The sequence below is a fragment of the Pipistrellus hanaki genome, assembly GCF_964339955.1.
Source record: "Pipistrellus hanaki genome assembly, chromosome: 7".
Taxonomy (NCBI): Eukaryota; Metazoa; Chordata; class Mammalia; order Chiroptera; family Vespertilionidae; genus Pipistrellus; species Pipistrellus hanaki.
The window spans coordinates 30,992,415-31,013,843 of record NC_140509.1 but is presented as its reverse complement, the minus strand read 5'-3'; the positions used below and the strand labels follow the sequence as shown (position 1 = coordinate 31,013,843).

Below are 21,429 nucleotides of genomic sequence, written 5' to 3'. Positions count from 1 at the left end.
GAGTTTAGGAAACAAAATTAAAAAAAAAAGGTTCTAAGAGTTTGTAGCCATTAAAACGGTGGTGTTGAAAGGAAGAGCTGAGTGTTCAGATGTGTGGAAATGCTGAGCATATTTACAGTGGGGCATCTGAGAGGAGCTTTCCTATAGGACATTTCGATGAGGGGATATTTCTTGGGTGAGGAGGAATCTGAAAGTATAGATCTGATGGTCATTTGTAGAAGCTGAAGCAATAGAAAATAAGATTTCTTAGAATGAGAAATTCTGAATGTCACTGAATCTTCAGTGGACAGAGGAAATAGAATCATTGACAGAGGAAAAAAATCACTTGTAGAAGACAGAAGAGGGGAAAAACCAGCTCACTCCCTGAAACAAAGAACAACGATAACTGATTTTTGCCAACACTTGTCATTTACTTCAGAGGCATCAAGAATGAGAACAGGTTATCAAATAAAAGGGAACATTATGAGGTAGGAAGAGAAACATAAAATTTTATTATGTGGAGAGTTCACAGGAGGACATGAATCCAACCCACCCATTATATTAGCAAACTTATCTATACTAATAAAAGCCTATGTGGTTGATGCCCTCACACTTTCATGTCATGATGCCCTCAAGCCATAACAACCCACCACCACGGGTGGGTCCCGGCAGCTCTGGCTCTGCTGGGCAAGGCCGGGGGTCCCCTGGTGTGGGGTCCCCCAGCTCTGGCCTTTTTGGGGCAATCCATTGAGGAGTCCCAGATGGGTAGGCAGGGTCTGCCACTTTGGGGAGATCAATCGCGGGGCTCCCGTACTGTGAGAGAGCACAGGCCAGGCTGGGGAACCCTCCTCCCGAGTGCACAATTTTATGCACTGGGTCTCTCATATAATAATAAAAAGGAAAAGAGTCCTAGAAAGGTAAAGTCAAAATTCAATGACTGAGTCACTTTGAAACAGAACTGTTTCGTTATCTTGGCTTTGTAATCTAATGTCCTTGGTGCTCCCATATATTGCAACCCAGTCTCCTATGGCAGCAGCAGGCAGCGTATTCCAGGCAAATTACTAACAATACAACTTTTGGGAAGGTAGATATATGCAATTCAACAATGAATGTAGCTGGAGTAAAATTTAAATTCATAAAGCAAAAGGGCCATTTCTATGGTGATCCTTTGAACTTGTTACTTAAAAGCTGTGTCACAGGTATGGTTCCTATCTAAACTTACTGCTGTGTTTTATTCTAAGGAAATATAATGATACTCAACTATTAATGGATAGAGGGGGAACTAACTACAGTAGAAGAAGAAAAAGAGAAAGACTGCAGAAAGTTGGAGGGAGAAGATAAGCCATCTCTTAAACCTGCAGCTTCTCATACAGGAAACACGGTTTCCTAAAATGACCACAGAACATTTCTATTCATATATGTGATGGAGGATTTGGAAATCTGGTAGTAAAAGGCTCATCCACAGTCCACACTGTATGTAAAGCATCATTGCATCAACACCATCAACCAACAAGCACCACTATAAAATTAGAAAGCAAAGAAAGCAAAACAAGGAAGAATGCCTCCTCCTCCTAAGGAAGAAACCTGACCCTGAAGAAGATAAATAATTCTCCTTCAAGAAAACAGTTAGCTCATCTTAGTGGGCTGACACAGAGGCAGGTCTATCACAGAGATGCTAGCTAATCTAGCTTTGTCTAAACCTATGGTTTTCAGAAAGACAAACCTCTGATTAGCTAAGTGGATGTATTATTAGTTCAATTTTTGAATGGTTCAAACTTTCCTATCTCTAATGTATGTGTGAATCTGTCCAGTAGCATGCATAATTTTAAACAGGTACTTTCCAGGATGCCAAGTCAACCACAAAAAGGATTTCATGAAAGTTTTTTGTATAAGTAAACTTTGAGGACAACACATTTGCTGTTAAGGAATAAAAAATGGTATCAATGTTTATACCAGGAGAGACAGGTGCTGACAATTGAAATCAGTTCAATATTTTTCTTACCTTTTGTTTTCCATAGTACTGAGCATAGTAATGGATTGTTAGAATGTCTAACTGAATGTTATATAATCTTAGGCAGTTTTTTTTCTATTTCATAATACAGAAATAACCATCTTCCTGTTTGCTTTTTTCCTAAATACCTTGAGGACATAAAGCTTTTAAAACTTATAAGCAGTAGAAAAATATTGGAAACTCAATTTGTATTAAAACATTATTCTTTGCACAAATCCGCTGACCCATTTTTCTAAAGAAAAGATAACTGCAGGGTTTTTACTTGCATTGAAAATTTAACAATTACAGTTCAATTTTTATGTTCATATAGTGCCATAAAAAACTATATTTCAAGTTGCACAACTGACCTTCTTTTCTATAAAAATATAGATAGGGCCTAAATTATACGTAATTGTATTGTGGAACATTTTGAAAAGGAAAATCCTGTTGCTTTTCTTGCATATAAGTCAATTTGGATCTTAAACACTTCTTTGCATTTCCTTGCATAGTTAGAAACATGACTTTAATTTTCTATTAATTTAAAGAAACATATCTGACCACATGACAGGTTGACAATTATACTTGGTTAGACAACTGTATAGAAAAAAACAAAACAAAACAAAAAAAACCCATACACGTAACAGATTTCCAGAGACAGAAAAAGAAACCGCCTTTGCAAAGAAGAATCACTACAGTCTACGATCCCCTCACAATCCACAGCACGGAGATGCACTCTGGTCTCTCCGGCAAGACCTTGAGATGTTTACGCTGCATTCGCTTCACTCACCTGTTTGGCTTAGTTGGGATGTGCTTCTACTCCGTCGGGACACTATGGCAACCACCTTGGCGCTCAGGCTGGACCTCCGTTTCTTCCCACCTGCTCCCACGGTCCCCACGGCCGTGTCCGACTGGCTGCCATCATTATGCTCCAGTGTGTACATCTCTCCACTCACACTGGTGCTCTTCGTGATGGCTCTTCCTGAAGTCCCCATCCGTCTGCCTTGCATTTTAGGGGTAAATGAACTATATTTACAAAGTAAAAACATATATGCATCCATAAATTACAGGTCAGCATAATGGAAACTCTACATCTAATTTATTTTGAAATAATCCAGGCACATTTTTAGGGGCCAAGCTAGTTGAGCCGTAGTCCTTCAGCTAGGCATCTTTTAAGATCACATCACTGTGCCCAAACATTTACTAAATGTAGCTTAAAACAGTACAGCAGAAGAAGCTATAAGCTTTTCAAAAGAGAGTACAAAGAAATGCAGCCATACTATCTATGGTAGGTAAAGGTTACTGGCCAATTTTGTAAATAGTTACTATTTATCTTCAGTTAATACTATTTACTATTAGCTATTTAAATCAACTCAGCATGTTTTTATGTATTGCTGAGGAAAAAGTTTTGTTAAAGATGGACAATGAATTTGCCACATGACACGGTTTAAAAAATTAAAACAGTATCTGTTCTAGTTTTCCTTTGGGATTCCAATGAGCAGACATTATCTTTGCTAACTGAGGCTTAAGGAGCCCAGGAAAGACTGCTAACGAGTCAAAAAACTGCATTTCCCTTTTCTATCGTTGTCCCCTGATGCTCCATCTCCTCCACCAAACGTCATCTCATTTTTTGATTTTCGCCCCTCAAATCCACATGCTTTAGGCTGAGACTCTCCTTTTTGTTGTTCTTTTCTCTAAAAAATTTAATTGTCTATGTTCCCAGTCTGTACTGGTTTATTTGAATCATATTACTATACTTTTCTCCCAAATGAATAAATTATAGTTGAGAATTTCAGGAACCATGAAAGGTTCCTGCCAAAGTTAATGTATGCTTCTGAGCTAGAGAGAGGTAGGCAGGGAAGTGGGGAGCCAAGGATGTTAGGATACTTTGAACCTTTCAGATTAATGTTGCATCTGCAGCACTTATTGATATATCTGAAATGACCCTCTTAATTTTATGCTGCCTCAAAATACTTTCAAACATTGGCTTACACAACCCTTGCCACCATATCAATTTTTTATTTCTTGACTTCATCTACAAAACACATCATGATGTAATGTAACATATTTTCACAGCGATACCACTTAATAGGTTGAAATAAATACTAATATGATTAGAAATGATAAAACAAAGTTTTATCTTGGGATCATATAGCATATTTGTGGTCACATATATAATGAATATTTAAGTAGAAAGAGAAATTGGTGTGGGCCGAGTTCAAAAAGGTGGGAGAGCAATACTACCATGAAATGTTGTACAATGTTCTTTAGGTTATATAGAAGCTTAAAAGTATAGAAAAATGTCTCCTATAATATTTATATCATGAACATTTATTCAAAATGAGGTAGGAAGATTAAAAAATGTTATATGGATATTTAATCACAGCAGTGAAATGTTCTTCAATGTTGACAAATAAAAGTCCTGAACAACAAAAAAGAGAAATCTCTGTATAATAAGAGATTACTATTCTTGGTGGGGGGGTGGGAGATTTGAATTAAGAAATTATATTAAAATAATTTTATGAATAAACAAGATACATTTTTTTCCTCAAAAAAAATTTTTTTTGTTTGAAAGAATTTTTATATGATCCAAGGCCAGTACAGATGCAATGAAATAATTTGTACACAGAAACATAAAAATATTTTGGGCATAAAAATAAAACATGAAAACATTTAAAATAAAATATTTAGTTAAAAATTTTAAAAGGAAATATTGTTTGACAGTGTTTTAAAAATGAGGGTAAAACTCTTTGCAGTGATTTGATCAATGATTATAGTTTCATATAATTACACTAGAGACCCGGTGCATGGACTCGTGCACCGGTAGGGTCCCTTGGCCTGGCCTACGCCCCCTCACAATCCAGAACCCCTCAGGGGATGTCGGACTGCCGGCTTCCGCCTAATCCCCACAGGCCAGGCCAAGGGACCCCACTGTATATAAGATCTTTAGTAATCTCTTCCCTTCCTCCCTCCTCCATTCCCTCTGAGATTCATTAGTCTGTTCCATGTTTCCATGCCTGTGCATTGAGTGAGTGTCTTCCCCCTGGTGTGGTCAGTGTATATCCTAGCTACCAGTGGAATGGTTGCTTAGGCTTTTATATATATAGACGGGAGGTTTCAAAGGGTACATTTCCATTAACTCGGACTAGTGCCAGCTACCAGAATGTCAGTCAACTGCATACCCCTCTAAAGGAGGCCAAGAAGAAGATGAAGAATTCAAGAAGTAACCAAATACTACGGTTGCGAGCATATCCCCAGTAGGGGGTGTGCAAGAGGCAGCTGATCGATGACTCTCTCTCATCAATGTTTCTAACTCTCTATCTCTCTCCCTTCCTCTCCGTACAAAATCAATAAAATATATTTTAAAAAAAGAGTAAATTTTGTTTGACATAAAACTAATTAACTTAATCATTATAATCATTACTTACATTATATTGCTTATGGAACACTAGCTGTGTGTCTAGCAATGTGCCACATTTTGTAGGAAGTATACTTTAAACATATAAACAAGAAAATATAGCATGGAATTATAAAATATAAGCCAAAAAATAATTATTCTACACATAATAAGAGAGATTTTTGAAAATCTGAAAAATGATCTCAGAGCATGTTCACTCAGGAAGGCAAGAGTTTTATGATAACAGTTGATGCCAAATCGGTCAGACTTCACAGAGAAAGACATGATTCCACCTGAGGGCCAGCGGGACTATTTCACAAATTCTCCCTGGAGCCAGCTTGTAGTATCCAACAGTTTACCTTATTTATTTCTTATCTATTTGGCTGATGGGCAGCACAGGAAAACTATGCCTACCGTTTCCTTTCTGTACTTCCCTGGGGCACATACCACATTTCAGATGGGGGAAGATTACTGAAGATTCCTTAGGAAACTGGGCTTCACAGATTTTAACATTTAAACTATTTCTAATGTCAAAATTTCCTTTTCTATTTTGTTCTTTAACTATATTCCTAGTTTTTAAAATAGGCAGGTTTGCAGAGTCAAAAACAAAACTAACGACAAAAGCCTATGAGCTTTAGGCGAAGACAGACCTAGATTTAAGTGACAGCATCATCCTGTGCTATTTGTGGCTCCAGATGTTTGTAAAATCTCAGATATCTCATCTGTATAATGAAGAGAAACTCCTACTTGAATTGAAAATCATATTTGTAAAATATATTCAATTATAAAATAAATAGTAACCATTAGCATTAGTGTAATAGCCCCAGTACCATACTGTCCATAAAATTTTAATTACTTGTGGTGTAGTGATAATTCTTCTAGGGTGTCGAAATCATTTTCTATCAATCATGGGGTTTGAAGGTCTTATCTTAAAGGTTTATTTTGTTTTGTTTGGTTTTTGTGCTTGTCAGCAACCTGTATTGGACATGCCTCCCAGTTACACTGCTCCCATTTGAATAAAAAGGGCCACAGGCATTTGCTCCTGTTCAGCTTGATGCAGCGTACCCTGTGGCCTTAGCCATAGCTGACTGGACCAAGGACTGGTATCTGAGTGGAAAGCAACCTACACACTGTCCTGGCATGGGCACTCCGATAACAGGATGATCTTTATGATCACCAACTAGTCCCTTAACAGTAGGCTCATCCATTCTCCCTCCTTACATTCCAACATCCTGAGATCCCAGAATATCTTTGTCTGTCTTGGCAGGAATCTGTCTTTACCCATCACATTGTTTTTCCTTTCTCTAGCTTCCATTCCTCATCGCAAGAATGGCCCTTTCTCTGCTATAGCACCTTTCTTCCCAATTTTATGGTCCTGAGCTCCCTTCATCTTCTCCATCACTGCCCCTGATTGCTTTTTTCTCACGTATCTGACATTTTACTGCCAGTCCAAGATCCAATTCTCTTTGCCCTGTCCTGGCATTTGCCCTCTAACTTGGGAGAAATTCTCCAGGGACACATTTGCTTTTTATATCTACGATATGTTCTTAACTATTATTTTCATTGTAAACATTACCCTTTAAGTGAGGAAATTTTAAGATGCCAAGAAAATAGTAACACATTATGAACTATTTCCAGCAGTGTGGTAGATGATGTTTCTGAAAATCCTTTCACTCTCAAATGCCTAGAAAGGATGGGAAAATTACAAGAAATACACATTGAAATACAAACCTAAGTTCATGAGAAAGGCGAAGGAATAGAAAACAGATTGCTAAGTGGGTGATGAATGTCTTGGGAGGTTTTGCAGATGAGAACTTTAGAGCAGGCCCAATGCGGAGTTAGAATTGAAACCCCTATGTGAGCTGAGACTCTTAAGAACAAAGAAAAATGGGGGCCTCTGCCTAATCCCCAATGGACCCTCACCAGTGGCATTTCTAATTCAAATATTTCAGGAAAACAGAGAATGCTTACAAAATGAATTTCTAAGACATACAAAGGAACTAGAGAATATATGAATCAATCTAAGTTATTAAAATATAACATCAAATAATGGGAGAAAGAAAACAATACATAATTAAAACACTAGAAACATGTATAACAAATGGAGGGATGGTAGCAGAGAGTGGAGGTAATCATTAATTTTACATTTATTATTTAACTAAATATATGTACATTTTAAACACTAAATTAGGCACTAAAATAATAGAAATAGTATAATTAATTTGTTCCCTACAGGGGATCAAGCCTGCAATCCCAGCATGAACACTGACATGGAATTGAACCTTGCTTGACCTCCTGGTTCATGGGTCTGCACTCAACCACAGAGACATACCAGCTGGGCAAAAGTATTATTTTTAAAGAGCACATAGCATAGTCTTCCCACCTCTTTAGCTTTAATCTAGTCATAGGAAATAATAGTGGTGATGACTCAACCTTGAACTACTGAAATTAATAAGATGCTATGGAAAAAAATCACTAAAATACATTTTCTTTCTTAGTCAATATCCACTCTCTCTCACTGTAGTCTGGTTCATGCTCTCACCTATCATCAAATTTTCATGTTATTTTCCTCTTTCTTTTTAGTACCCTTATAGATCTCAATAGACTTTGTTTTCCCATAGTACAACAGGCAAGCATACAAAATTAAATGTGGATAGCTCTAAGAAAAATTCTTACTTTATCACTTAATCAAAGATTATTTTAAATGTCTTGCTGAATTGAAGACACTTTTGGGAAATAAGTAGCATTTGAAATTTTCTGTACTATTTTAAAAATATTGCCACATCAAGATTAATTTTCCAGAAGATGTTAACTTATGCATTTATTCTCTATCACAATTTAAATTATTAAATTTAAATTATTAAATTATTAAAGAATTTTACTTATGTTTTTAAATCTCCAAAAAAATAAATACATACATCCTTCAGCAAATGCTTCCTAATGATGCCTACTGACATCAAATGCCAACTTCTAGTAAATTTATGACTGCAAGATTATTAGTTGTATAGAAGATAACTTTTCCTACAAATGTTTTCACATATAGGATTTTTATGATTTTATGACTTACATTTAAGTCTTTTATCCATTTTGAATTTATTGTTGTGTGTGGTGTAAATTGGTGGTCCAATGTCACTCTTTTGCATGTACCTGTCCAATGTTCCCAACACGATTTATTAAAGAGACTGTCTTTATTCCATTGTATGCTCTTGCCTCCAATGTCAAATATTAATGGAGCATAATGGTTTGGGTGGATTTCTGGGGTCTTTATTCTGTTCTACTGGCATGTTTTTGTGCCAGTACCGGGCTGTTTTGATTACAGTGGCTTTGTATTATAGTATAACTTGTTATCTGGTATTGTGATCCCTCCAACTTTGTTCCTCTTTCTGTAGCTATTTGGGGTCGTTTTTGGTTTCACATAAATTTTTGGAGTGTTTGTGCTAGTTCTGTAACATATGCTGTTGGTATTTAATTGGGATTGCACTGACTCTATAGATTGCTTTGGGTAGCATGGACATTTTAATGATGTTAATCCTACCAGTCCATGAACACGTTATATTCTTTTGCTTGTTCATATATTTTTTATTTATTTTTTTCATTGTCCTATAGTTTTCTGCTTACAAGTCTTTTACCTGTTGGTTAAGTTTATTTCTAAGTATGTTAATTTATTGGTTAAGTGTATTCCTAAGTATCTTTATTTTGGGGGAAGGAAAGTAAGAAGAGATTAACCAAATAACTTATATGCTTATATGCATAACCATGGACACAAACAATAATGCAGTGAAGGCTGGGGCAGGGGTGGGAACAGAGTGGAGGGGAGCAATGGAGGAAAAAAAAGGAACATCTGTAATACTCTTAATGATAGATATATTTTAAAAATGCTTTCATATATTTTAGACTAAGAATGTAGAAAACAAAGATAATGGCTTTTGAAGATATTCTTTCAAAGGGGGATGATAACAAAACTCAAACTATTGGCACTAAACTTGCTCTTCAAGTTTGTTTATTAATATCCACCTAGCAATAGAAAGCCAACCTTGTAGATCCTGGAGAACATATATTACAAATGTGAATGCTGGGGGAAAATTGTAGTTTTTTTTGTGTTTTTCTTTTAAACATATTTTTATTGATTTCAGAGAGGAAGGGAGAGGGAGAAAGTTAGAAACATCAATGACGAGAATCATTGATTGGCTGCCTCCTGCATGTTCCCCACTGAGGATTGAGCCTGCAACCCAGGCATGTGCCCTTGGCTGGAATTGAACCTGGGACCCAGGCCAATGCTCTATCCACTGAGCAAAGCAGCCAGGGTGAAAATTGTGTTTTGACAAGCTACTAAAATTGTGTCACATCTGAGAGAAATTATAGGGTTATGCTTACAACTTGCTTTGAAAACTTGATTTTGTATAAAACATCTGAAATAAGTTTGCCTAGAAAGAAATCAATGCATGATAAAGATGAAAAAAAATGTTTTTAGAGCTACACCATGAAAGTTCAGCTAGTTCTTGGATAAACATCTTCTTTAGATATGAAAGTAAACATAGAGAATTCAGAAACTCAACATATTCTTTCTGGATTCTATTACATGTATATTTTTATTATAAATTATGGCATATCTCCTTATTTACTGCACATATTTTGTAGTTTGATGAGAAAATATCCTTTGAGGAATACTTTAGCCAAAACTAAATTAAAATTATAAGGTATATGCAATAGAAATCTGAAAAAGAACCTCAAATCTTTATTGGTACTTATTATTTTGAAGTAGCATGTTAAGTTTATATTGTAAGAACCATCCTAGCAATTAAGTTTTAAATAGTTTTTAGTCCATGACTATTTTTTGAAATAACTTAATTAATTATATCTACAAAAGGTTATATACCTCAATACAAACGTTACAATGTATTTTTTTTCTATTATACTTTCCTTGTTTATATAAACTTTGAAAACATGAGATATGCTTTGGACTCTTTGGAATGAACTACTTAGAATACAACTAGAGGAAGGAGTGTCCTTTTTCAACTCACACAGAATCTATGGTGTAATTAGTAGTATCCTTAAGTGGATATCTGTCGCATAATCATTTCAAACACAAAAGATTTAGGATATGACCCAAGAATCCCTAATATTTTTTTCATTTTTTTATTAAGGTATTATATGTGTACATATCTTATCATTGCCCCCTCCCAACCCTACTCCCACAGTGAAGCATCAAACAGAATGTCAAATTACCGTGGGAAGGTTAGGGAGAGGTGGGGGAGATAAGAGATCAACCCAAAGACTTGTGTGCATGCATATAAGCATAACCAATGGACACAAAACTCTGGGAGGTGAGGGCCTAATATTCTTTAAAAATGATATGTTAGAGATTGATCATCCAAACATATTTATATTTCCCAATCTACACACATCTTATAAGTGTTCAATTTTATTTGTACCCAAACTGGCCTTTTGAAGCTAACTTCATAGTCTCATATGTTTTAGGAAGAAGGATGATGATTATTTAAAACAAATTTTCTGAAACTGCACTCAAGAATATTATATAAATGTTCTTATGAAAAAGGTATTCAGAAATGGAATAACTTTGGTATAAGAATAAACAAAGATAAACCTTAAAAACAATAATGTGTACTATGATTCATTAATAAGAAAGTGCAGTAAGCAGTGCTTGGAAAATATAATATAGGTTATACAGGGGATTGTACACTACTCATTTCAGATGTGCTTATCTCAACACTTTCTCAGTTCATAACATACTTGGATAGCGGAAATCAAAACCATATATGGTATTTTCACTACCTACATATTATGGTTTTATTTAATACAAATAAAATCATGTCATATGTAGTCCTTTATGAGAATACAGTGCATTTGGTTGACTTTTAGGTTATTGAACATTGTCCTTGGTAAATTCTATAATGTATTCTAAATCTTCTTACTGATGTCCAGAGTAAAATTCACTCAAGGCAATGTACAATAAAACCTTTCTTGTGTCACAGGATGATGTGAGCACCAAGACATGCAGGGAGCCAGAAATAAAAAATACATTTTAACTTCTTAAATAGGTTATAATCTCCTTGAGTATGTGGCTTAGATTTGTTGCTTTAATGTAGTCTTGACAAATAATGAAGTCCATACATATTATAGGAACTCAAAAGTTTCCTACTACTTACTATGATATATAAATATATTCTATCATAATTGATCAGACTTGTTCATCTTTTAACCATGAATAGATATAAAAGTAAACATAGAGAATTCAGACACTCAACTGAAATGACAAAAAGAAATACTGAGAAGCAGTGATATACTGAGAACCGGCATTCCTCATAACGTTAGCTATGAGAACAGGGCCTGCAACCCTCATTGCAGCTCAGTGAGACAGCATTTTTTCAGTGATGTCACTTTGTTTTGTTCTGTTTTGTTTTCCTTTTCATCCCAAGCCCTCTCAGATTTTTATCCACAGGATTGATGGTGGATGCAAAAATCACCCTGTACGTATTTGTGTGTGTGTGTGTGTGTGTGTGTGTGTGTGTGTGTGTGTGTATACACATGGGTATGCCCATGAAGACATTTTAAGGAGAAGAATGTATGTGAAAAGATAACTCAATTCTGATTTCAGGAGAAAGATCTACCTCTTTTCATATTTCATTCCTTCTTCTCTGTTCATCCTAAGTATTCTAGGAAATCAAATATGGACAACATATGGAAAATCACTGACAAGTAACAAGAAAAATATCTTGTTAAATTAAGTGGAAACCTGTATAGCCATTAGCTTTATTGCCTAACTTACATAATCCACTTACATAAAAACAATTCTCAGCTCATCTGTGTTCTACAGTATACAGGACAAAACGGGAAATTAAAACATTGAAATGCCCTCAGAAATGAATTTTTCACTAAAATTAACAAAATCGAACTCTGCTCATCTACATGAGCAATTTCAACTGATATAAATATTAATAGAACGTGGTTGATCTTTACCTCTGATGTTTTATGATAAGTGTATTAGGAATGCAATTACTTTTGTTTTGAACATTTCTATTTCTTGCGCTTTTCATTAAACCCAAAATACTTTCAGTGACACTTGTCTTTCTGTAAACTAGTTAAGAACAAATATAAAATATGGGTTGTCCATAATGAGTATGCTTTACTAAATGAAGGTGACACTGGAATGTATGATTTTTTAGGTCTACTCCTCTCTCCACCAACTTCTCTAAATAAGAAAAGTTATATGGATCAAGGAAGCATATACTCCTCTAACTTTTGCATATGGTGTAATTGTAATTAGTGTTGATTTGTTAAATGGCATTTTCCCAGAAAGTAACATTGGCTCCAATGTGATAACACTGTTTTTTCTGATCTCCCTTGTATAAAATATAGTCAATGGTTGTTGAGCTGCCTAATGTTTTTCTCTTCTGTAATAATTTTTACCTCAAAAATCACATAAGCAAAAATTTTTCCCAAAGATAAACATTTGAGGAATCCTTTTCTCTTGAAATTTAAAGAAAATGACAATGGTGCCACAGATTATTCTTTCAATGGGTTAGTAATATGAATTCTATGAACAAGTAATACTTTATAGCATAAGATTCAAGGTATTTGACTCTATTGTGAACAAAAAGAAAAATTACCTCAAGATGTATTGTTTTATAATTATTTTAGTAAATTGTTTTCAGTGAATAAAAGTGGGAAAGTCCTGTTTAAGACCTATTTATTGATATTCTAGCTAAACTGAATAGGTTTTGAAATATAATAACATAGCTATTTCAATAAAAAAAAGAATCTATTAGAATAATTTTCACCCTTGATCCTAAGCAACTCAATATGGCTACATTCTTTAGCTCTTCTAATTTTTTTTTTTTTTTTTAGAGACCTTATCCTGTTAGGACCAGACATTTAAAACATCAGAGGTAAAGATCAACCATGTTCTATTAATATTTTTATCAGTTGAAATTGCTCATGTAGATGAGCAGAGTTTGATTTTGTTAACTAATAGTAGATAATTACTATTACTTTTTTCAAAAAGATGAGCTCAGTGCAGGGAAATTCAGAAGGAGGGAATGTTTTAGGATCCATCTCATTGCACATCATGAAAATGTGTGATAATATCAGACTTTCAGAGTATTAGGAATGCAATTACTTTTGTTTTGAACATTTCTATTTCTTGCGCTTTTCATTAAACCCCAAATACTTTCAGTAAAACTTGTCTTTCTGTAAATTAGTTAAGAACAAATATAAAATATGGGTTGTCCATAATGAGTCTGCTTTACTAAATGAAGGTGACACTGGAATCCCGGGCTCTTTTCCCTTCCAGCAGGGTACTTGGCCTTGTAAGGACACAGAGCACTCTTGGTGATGTAAACAAAATGTAAATTTCTTACAGCTCATAATGAAAACTAGAATGTGAATTTTGTTATCGTATCCAATCCCGCCCTGAAAGGCAACCAACCGCAAACTACAGTCCCTGGGGAAAATGCAGCTGGCTTTCTCCTTTGTTTTAATTAATTAATTTATTTTTGTAAATAAATATTTTGGAACCTAGTGTTCACACTACAGTATAATGACGTTGTTGAGCAGATGTGACAGACAGTGTCCTATGTAGTCTGATATATTATACTACCTGTCTCTTTATGGAAAAACTTTCTGATGCTGGCCTAAAAGATCTCTGTGGACTTATCAAACCAGAAGGAAATTCCTGCCCATGTGACTGAGCTATCTTTAAGAAGATGACTATATTTATCACCTGTATCTTATAGTAGATAGTACCAAACTTTCTACTGGTGATACAACTCAATAGTTTTAATAAATGTTCAACCCACTTCAGTCCATTACTTTAATGAAATGTCAGAGTTTCTGTTACTTGACCCAGACTGTATTTCAGTAAGAATATTCAGCAAGCTGGTTGCATTTTCATACCACGGGCAAAGACCCAGTTTATAGAAACAGTATTGCCGACTCACCTGATTCTACCCCTGGGGCGCTCAGACTGCTCTGACATAAAGCTTGTGCTGCTGAGGCGCGAGGCACTGCTGGTTCTGGAAATGGCGGACACGTCACTGACATCACTATCTGATGATTTGGCAGAGACGTTATCACAGCTTCTGTACTGATCTTTATGTATGCTATACTAAAGATTAAAAACAAGAAAGTGTGAGCTCCATCATCAATTCGTGAGAAACAGAGACATACACGGTGAGGATAATGACTATTTAGCCAACACCAAACAAATGTGCACCTTTGTAAAAGTAGGTGTGGCATCTAAAGCAATCCAAAAATTAACATAATATATGACTTCCAATGGAAAACGCCTACATCCCTTGAGTGGTAAGGAATGTTCCTGGAGACTGAATTATAAATTAAACACAAAAACGAAATGCTTGGGTGGAAAACTCATTGAATTGTTTGTACATACTTTAAACCTCAAAATGGTATTGTGTTTTTCTAGTATATCAGTTTCTTTTTTCTTGCATTAGTTTTCATAACTGCCTATTTTATTCACTTTCTTTTAAAAATGTATTTCTTTATTAATTTCAGAGAGGAAGGGAGAGAGAGAAAGAGGTAGAAACATCAATGATGAGAATCATTGATCAGCTGCCTCCTGCATGCCCCCTACTGGGGATGGAGCCCATAACCCAGGTATGTGCCCTTGGCTGGAATCAAACCTGGGACCTTTCAATCCATAAGCTGACGCTCTATCCACTGAGCCAAACCAGCTAGGGCTATTTTATTCACCTCCTACTGTATCCATGGTATAGACTGCTTCCCTCTCTGTCTGTACTTCCTGATTCTTTCCAAAACTATTCAATGTACCTAAACATCTCCCTTTTCTATAACATTGTGCTCTTTCAAATTTCTTCAGAAAGTGTATCTCTTCACAAAAATGACTGACATTACAATTTAGGGGCTGTGCCCAAGAGGAGTAAAGCAATGGCAGCAAAAAGTGGACTTTGCTTTTAAACTTTCTATTACAGCTTACTTAGGCATTTTCTGATGTAAACTATCAACTTTTGCAAAAATTAAAAAAGGGATTCCTATTAAGATTTCAACATGCACTCTAGTTTATATTTAAAAGTATAAATTTGTCTTTGGTATTCATTACCTAAGATTTTAGAAGCATTAAGAAAAAGGTTAAAACATGTAAAGCTATTATAAAACAGTTAATCTACTCCTCTATGTCCCTGTCTCATTGTAACTGATCACACAGTGTATAATGTTGCATATTATTTTAATGTTTTAATTATAAATCTTGCATGTTTATATGATTATATATAAGTTGACAATACCTAATATATAAGTTATTCTCTTATGTTAGGTATTGGAAGATCAGAAAAAAACTTATATAAAAGAACACACAGGTAAAATAAACACATGACTAAACATTGAGTATTTAAGTTTCTTATAAAGCTATTGAAATTTAGATTTATGTGTAAAGGTGTGAAATGTTTGTTAAGCCTGTAGAAAAAAATCATCCACCCTTTAATTCTCCATATTAGATAATTTTTAATGAATCTAAAATAATCAAAACATTAGATTTCTAAAAAATTGTTTTAACAATTGTCTTGCTAAAGTATATAACATAAACTGATGCTAAAACCTGGTCTTGAATATACAAAAAGAGGTAAAATAGAATATATTTTTTTAAATCCTAGAGACAGGAATCATGTTTACTTAACATGATTTACCATGAGAGAGTGGTTCAGGCTTAAGACATTTAAATGTTAGTTTTAATTTTTCATTTCTCATGTGTAATGGACATGAAAACAATTCCAAATTTATAGAATATCCATAAGTTATAATTCCAAAGAATTGTGTGACTGTATGCATGAACCAAAAGAAAATTAATATACATATTATGTCCAGAACTGAGCTATTTATACAAGTTCATGTATGTTCTGAAAGTGATATGATGTAAGATAATGCATGCAAAGTAATGTGTTAAGTTTTATCACTAAATCCTGTGATCATGATAGCGTGTTCCTGACAGACGTGATTCCTCTCAGTCAGAACTGGTTTTTATTTACAGAGTAGATGTGGTAAAACCTCAATATGCTCACATAGTAGAACCTGGATTTAGTAATGTTACTGGAGTATAAATCAAACTCATATTATTTTGCTAAGTAGATATATTATGCAATTATTATAATGTTCCCAAATATATTGAAATAATAGCTTGCCTGTGACAGAGTCCAAGAACTGGGCTCTAATACCATAAACATCCACCCAGCAGCAGCAGATTTTCTAGCATGGTGTTGACACCCCTAACAAATGCTCCCCTGACCTGACAAGTGTCAACAGTAAGTAGTAAATGTCAATAGTAAGTAGTACAGATGATGGCATAAGGATATATGAGTGTACATGGCACCATCTAAGGAATGTCTCCTTTTCTGTATGCCATCTCTGCCTTAACCTTTTTGTATATAATGTTTGATATTCCAGCAACGAGATAAAAGTAAGGGACTGTAGAACGTACTAAAATTTCCTATACTCGGGAAGGAAAGATCTATCATTCTGAAATGAGGTCACAGTTGTGTGTTTTTTTGTTTGTTTGTTTGTTTTTTACTTTTTTACTACTCTATTTATTTTCAAGTCTTTTTTTTTTCTTTTTTTTATATTTTATTGATTCTTTACAGAGAGGAAGGGAGAGAGATAGAGAGCTAGAAACGTCGATGTGAGAGAAATATCAACCAGCTGCCTCCTGCACACCCCCTACCGGGGATGTGCCCGCAACCAGCGTACATGCCCTTGACCGGAATCGAACCTGGGACCTTTCATTCTGCAGACCGACGCTCTACCGCTGAGCCAAACCAGTTTCAGCTCAAGTCTTATTAAAAGTTTAAATCATAGTTTTGCCTTTTTATTAAGCATAACTTATGAAATTTCCTATATAAAATTAAATATTTTAATGAAAATATATATTTAGAGCCGGGACCGGTTTGGCTCAATGGATAGAGCGTCGGCTTGGGGACTGAAGGTTCCCGGGTTCGATTCTGGTCTAGGGCATGTACCTTGGTTGCAGGCATATCCCCAGTAGGGGGTGTGCAAGAGGCAGCTGATCAATGACTCACTCTCATCGATGTTTCTAACTCTATCTCTCTCCCTTCCTCTCTGTATAAAATCAATAAAAAATATATTTAAAAAAGAAAGAAAAAGAAAATATATATTTAGAGAAACATACCATCCTCAGGAAGAATGTATGCTGACCATACAGCAAGCAAATAAGTCCTTGATGTAGGAGAGGCTCTAATTATAGGACTGCTATTTTTGTAAGTGAATAATAATAAATGTTCAGCAGCTACTTACAATGCTCATCACATTAATCTTAGTTGCTGTTACTGGTTTACATAGGCACTATTTTTAAATTGTGAGTTCCTAAATACAAATTCACCCCTCAAATATGAATTTCACTGTATCACTGAGGCATACAACTCTGTATAACCTCAATGAAAACAGCATGGGGGTCACATTTCAGGGATACCAAAGTAGTGTGTGTGTGTGTGTGTGTGTGTGTGTGTGTGTGTGTGTTTTCCAAAAGCAAAGTTAGTGATAATTCCTTATGCAGGATAGATGACAGGGTTAGTCAGCCTTTTAAAGGAAGGGCCAGGTTTGTAACATCGAAGGAATAGTTTTCTGGTAATGCTTGACCCTGAAAACATTTAGTTCTACTGGTTGCTTAGTTATAAATATTTTGAGAATGATGAAGTAATTTCTAATTTGACTGAGTTTCAACTAAGGTGTATTGCTTCATCCAAAATGTCAAATAGTTTAGGATGCTAAAAAAAAGAATAAAGGGATACAGTTCAAAATTAAATGTTTATTAAATTTATAACAAAGCTAGCTCTTTTTAAAATTTTTATTGATTTCAGTGAGAAATAGAGAGGGAGAGAGAGAGATGGAAACCTCGATGATGAGAGAGAATCATTAATCGGTTGCCTCCTTCCCACCTCATACTGAGCATGGAGCCCACAATTTGGGCATATGCCCTGACTGGGAATTGAACTGTGACCTCCTTATTCATAGGTCGATGCTTAACCACTGAGCACACAGCTGGGCTTATCTATATAAATAAATAAACATATTTTTTTGTAGAGTACATTATAAAGAGGTTGGGTAAATGAATATAAAATAAAAAATTACATGTGAGAGATTTGAGGTAACTGGAAACTAAAAATTATTTATTATAAGCATTAGGCTACAATATGAATATTAGAATTGTGAAGAGTATTTACCTTTTACTTGGCATATAAAATAAAAGACTACTAATCATTTACAACTTTTTAAAAGATATCATATCTTTGATCTCACATTTATTGATGTAAGTTATACTCATTTATGTAATAGTGTAGCATCAGTTTATGAAGTCAATAAGAGCAACATTAATATATTAAAAAGTAATGTGTGGCCAAAACCAGTTTTGCTCAGTGGACAGAGCGTTGGTCTGTGGACTGAAAGGTTCCAGGTTCGATTCCGGTCAAGGGCATGTACATTGGTTGCAGGCACATCCCCAGTAGGGGGTGTGCAGGAGGCAGCTGGTCGATGTTTCTCTCTAATTGATGTTTCTAGCTCTCTATGCCTCTCCCTTCCTCTCTGTAAAAAAATCAATAAAATATATATTTAAAAAAATAAAATAAAAAGTAATGTGTGTTTTTAAATATTCAAATGAGGAAGAAAAAGAATGCCTGTGTAAAAGAGGCAGGAAAATTATTAAATTGTCTGCAAGTGAAAAACTGGAGAAGAGCCTCTGAATCAAACTAGAGTGCCGTGCCCATTTCAGTGGTGCAAAAGCAAAAAAGGTGGTAGCTAAGTTCCAATCCGGAGCTCCCGGGCTCACCACTCTGCAGAAAGGCTGCACGAATTTTAGTATTGCCTCCTTTCTTCTGAACCTCACTTTTCATAAATTTGTTTAAAAAAAATAAAAGAGTTGTAATAAAAAATAATTCAGGGGCCTCCTAGTGCTTACCACAGGCTGTGCCATTATACTGACTACACAGAAATAGGAGGCCAACTAAACCTACCCCATATACACCTAGTTCAGGCCCTTTGCCTAGTCTGTATTGTGAATGGGGAGACATTGAGAAAAAAAGAAAATTATTCTGAAGTATTTTTAAGGCCATAGAAGTTAGACTTTCCCAAGCAAGAAAAACCTACTTTTGATTTATTACAAGTATAAGTATTATATTTGACCATTGGGACTTGTAGCACAATTCACTTTGTAGATTTTTTTAAATCAATTCATTAATATTAGAGTCCTAATCCAGAATGACTCAGAAAAGCTTTTAATATTTTACCCTGATTCTCTATTCTTTTTTTGCCTCCTATTCTGGCCCTATCTCCTCGGCTGTTGTATTTGACCTCATCTTTGGACATAATGCTAAGAAATCGGTGAAACTTTTCCAAATAACTGCATCTGATGGAGGAGGAAGAAAGCCTAAATCACCCTGCCTCCTAACTCTTCCTGTATTTGTAGCAAAAGAAAACAAAAATGATTATGATATCCATATAGCAGACAGACGAGTAAGCTGAGTGAATGATAATAAACCACAGAGAAGATACGTGGAGCTGGAATCAGCAACGCTATGGAACAAATTAGGTATTTTTGTTCCTAATTTGTTTTGCTTTACTAATTTTTCTTTGTTGTTTAAAAGTCCTATCAAATCGGGCCACACTGAGTCATGATGACCATAAAGTTTTTTTGCAGCTAACCTAAAATGTAAAATGATACTGCATCTGATATGCAGGACTCTATGGAAGTCTGGTGACCAATCATATTTGGTAAACACTTTTTTTTTTTGTATTAGTTTCTGAATACCTGGCTATATAATGAACAGCCTCCATTATTTAAAAATAAGTATCGGTATGTATTTTTCACCCTTCCTCCCAATCCCTTTCTCCCTGGCAACCATCGGTTTATTCTCTACATCTATGGCTTTGTTTCTGTTATGTTTGTTCATTTGTTTTCTTTGCACATATGAGTGAAACCATATGGTATTCTGCCTTCCATGTCCAACTTATTTCAGTAGCACAAAACCCTCTAGGTTCATCCATGTTGTTGCTAGTGACAAAATTTCATCCTTTTTTATAATTAAGCAATATTCAATCTTCTTTTTCATCTATCAATGGACACCTGGTGTGCTTCCATATTGGCTATTGTAAATAATGCTGTAATGATAATAAGGGTAATATACATATTTTGGGGGAATATAGTCAATAATATCCTGATAACTGTATGATGTCATACGGATACTAGACTGACTGTTGTGATCACATTGTTAGATATTTAAAAGTTGAATTACTTTGTTGCACACCTGAAAGTAATGTATTATGGTATGCTAACTATATCTTAAGAAATTTAAGTAGATTTTTCTAGGTTCACATTTCAAGCTAACAATATTTATTTGGTATAGTTTTATTTAACTTTCAATTTCTAAGAGGTCATTATTTCCAAAAGGGCTTCTTGATATCAAATTATAACATGGGTTTTCCTGTAATGGTTCCTGCCATTTTTGTAGTATTCTAAAAATAAGATTTTCGAATGAATCAGATAATAAGATTTTCGAATGAACACAGAAATAGGAGGCCAACTAAACCTACCCCATATACACCTAGTTCCGCCCTTTACTCTTTTCTTCCTCCGCCCCCTACATAATTACCACACTGTTGTGTGACTTTAATATCAAGTGTTTACATTTTCTTTTTAGAAAAAAGACACACACCCATTAAATCCAAGTAAATAAAGTTATATCTCATGGAAATATAGAAAAGGGGGTTATGATACAAGACTAGCATTGAAATCACTTCTCTCATATATCTCGGTGCTTGCTAGTCCTATCTGATACACACACTGTACATTTATGAAAAGGAGGCTATTGGTTGGGTACTACTAGTTTTACCTTGGAATATTGCTCGCGATCAAGTTCTTGACTAGAACCAGACCCTGTTGTCTGCTTAAATCGATGCACTTTCATTTTCATCTGTCTTGTTCGCTCCTCCACTACTAAGCTTGCTGCAAAAACACACAATGGAAGCCTATTAAAACATGTGAAGCGCCTTTTAGAAACTGAATGGCTTTTAA

General features: G+C 35.0%; 1 protein-coding gene across 49 annotated transcripts in view; it reads right to left on the bottom strand.

Annotated features, from left to right (window-relative positions):
* RIMS1 (regulating synaptic membrane exocytosis 1) overlaps positions 1-21,429 on the bottom strand; it is a 389,052-nt gene that overhangs the window by 48,247 nt on the left and 319,376 nt on the right. For 36 of the 49 annotated variants that reach the window (XM_084889224.1, XM_084889199.1, XM_084889177.1 and 33 more), the window contains 3 exons: positions 21,248-21,360; positions 14,321-14,487; positions 2,757-2,992 (listed from right to left, as the gene is read on the bottom strand). The exons of 6 other annotated variants lie outside the window; for them this stretch is intronic. In XM_084889224.1, the coding sequence (XP_084745350.1) occupies positions 2,757-2,992; positions 14,321-14,487; positions 21,248-21,360 (516 nt within the window). Of the gene's footprint in view, positions 1-2,756; positions 2,993-14,320; positions 14,488-21,247; positions 21,361-21,429 lie in introns of those variants that run through there. 7 more of the 49 variants (XM_084889221.1, XM_084889192.1, XM_084889189.1 and 4 more) reach the window with 2 other exon arrangements.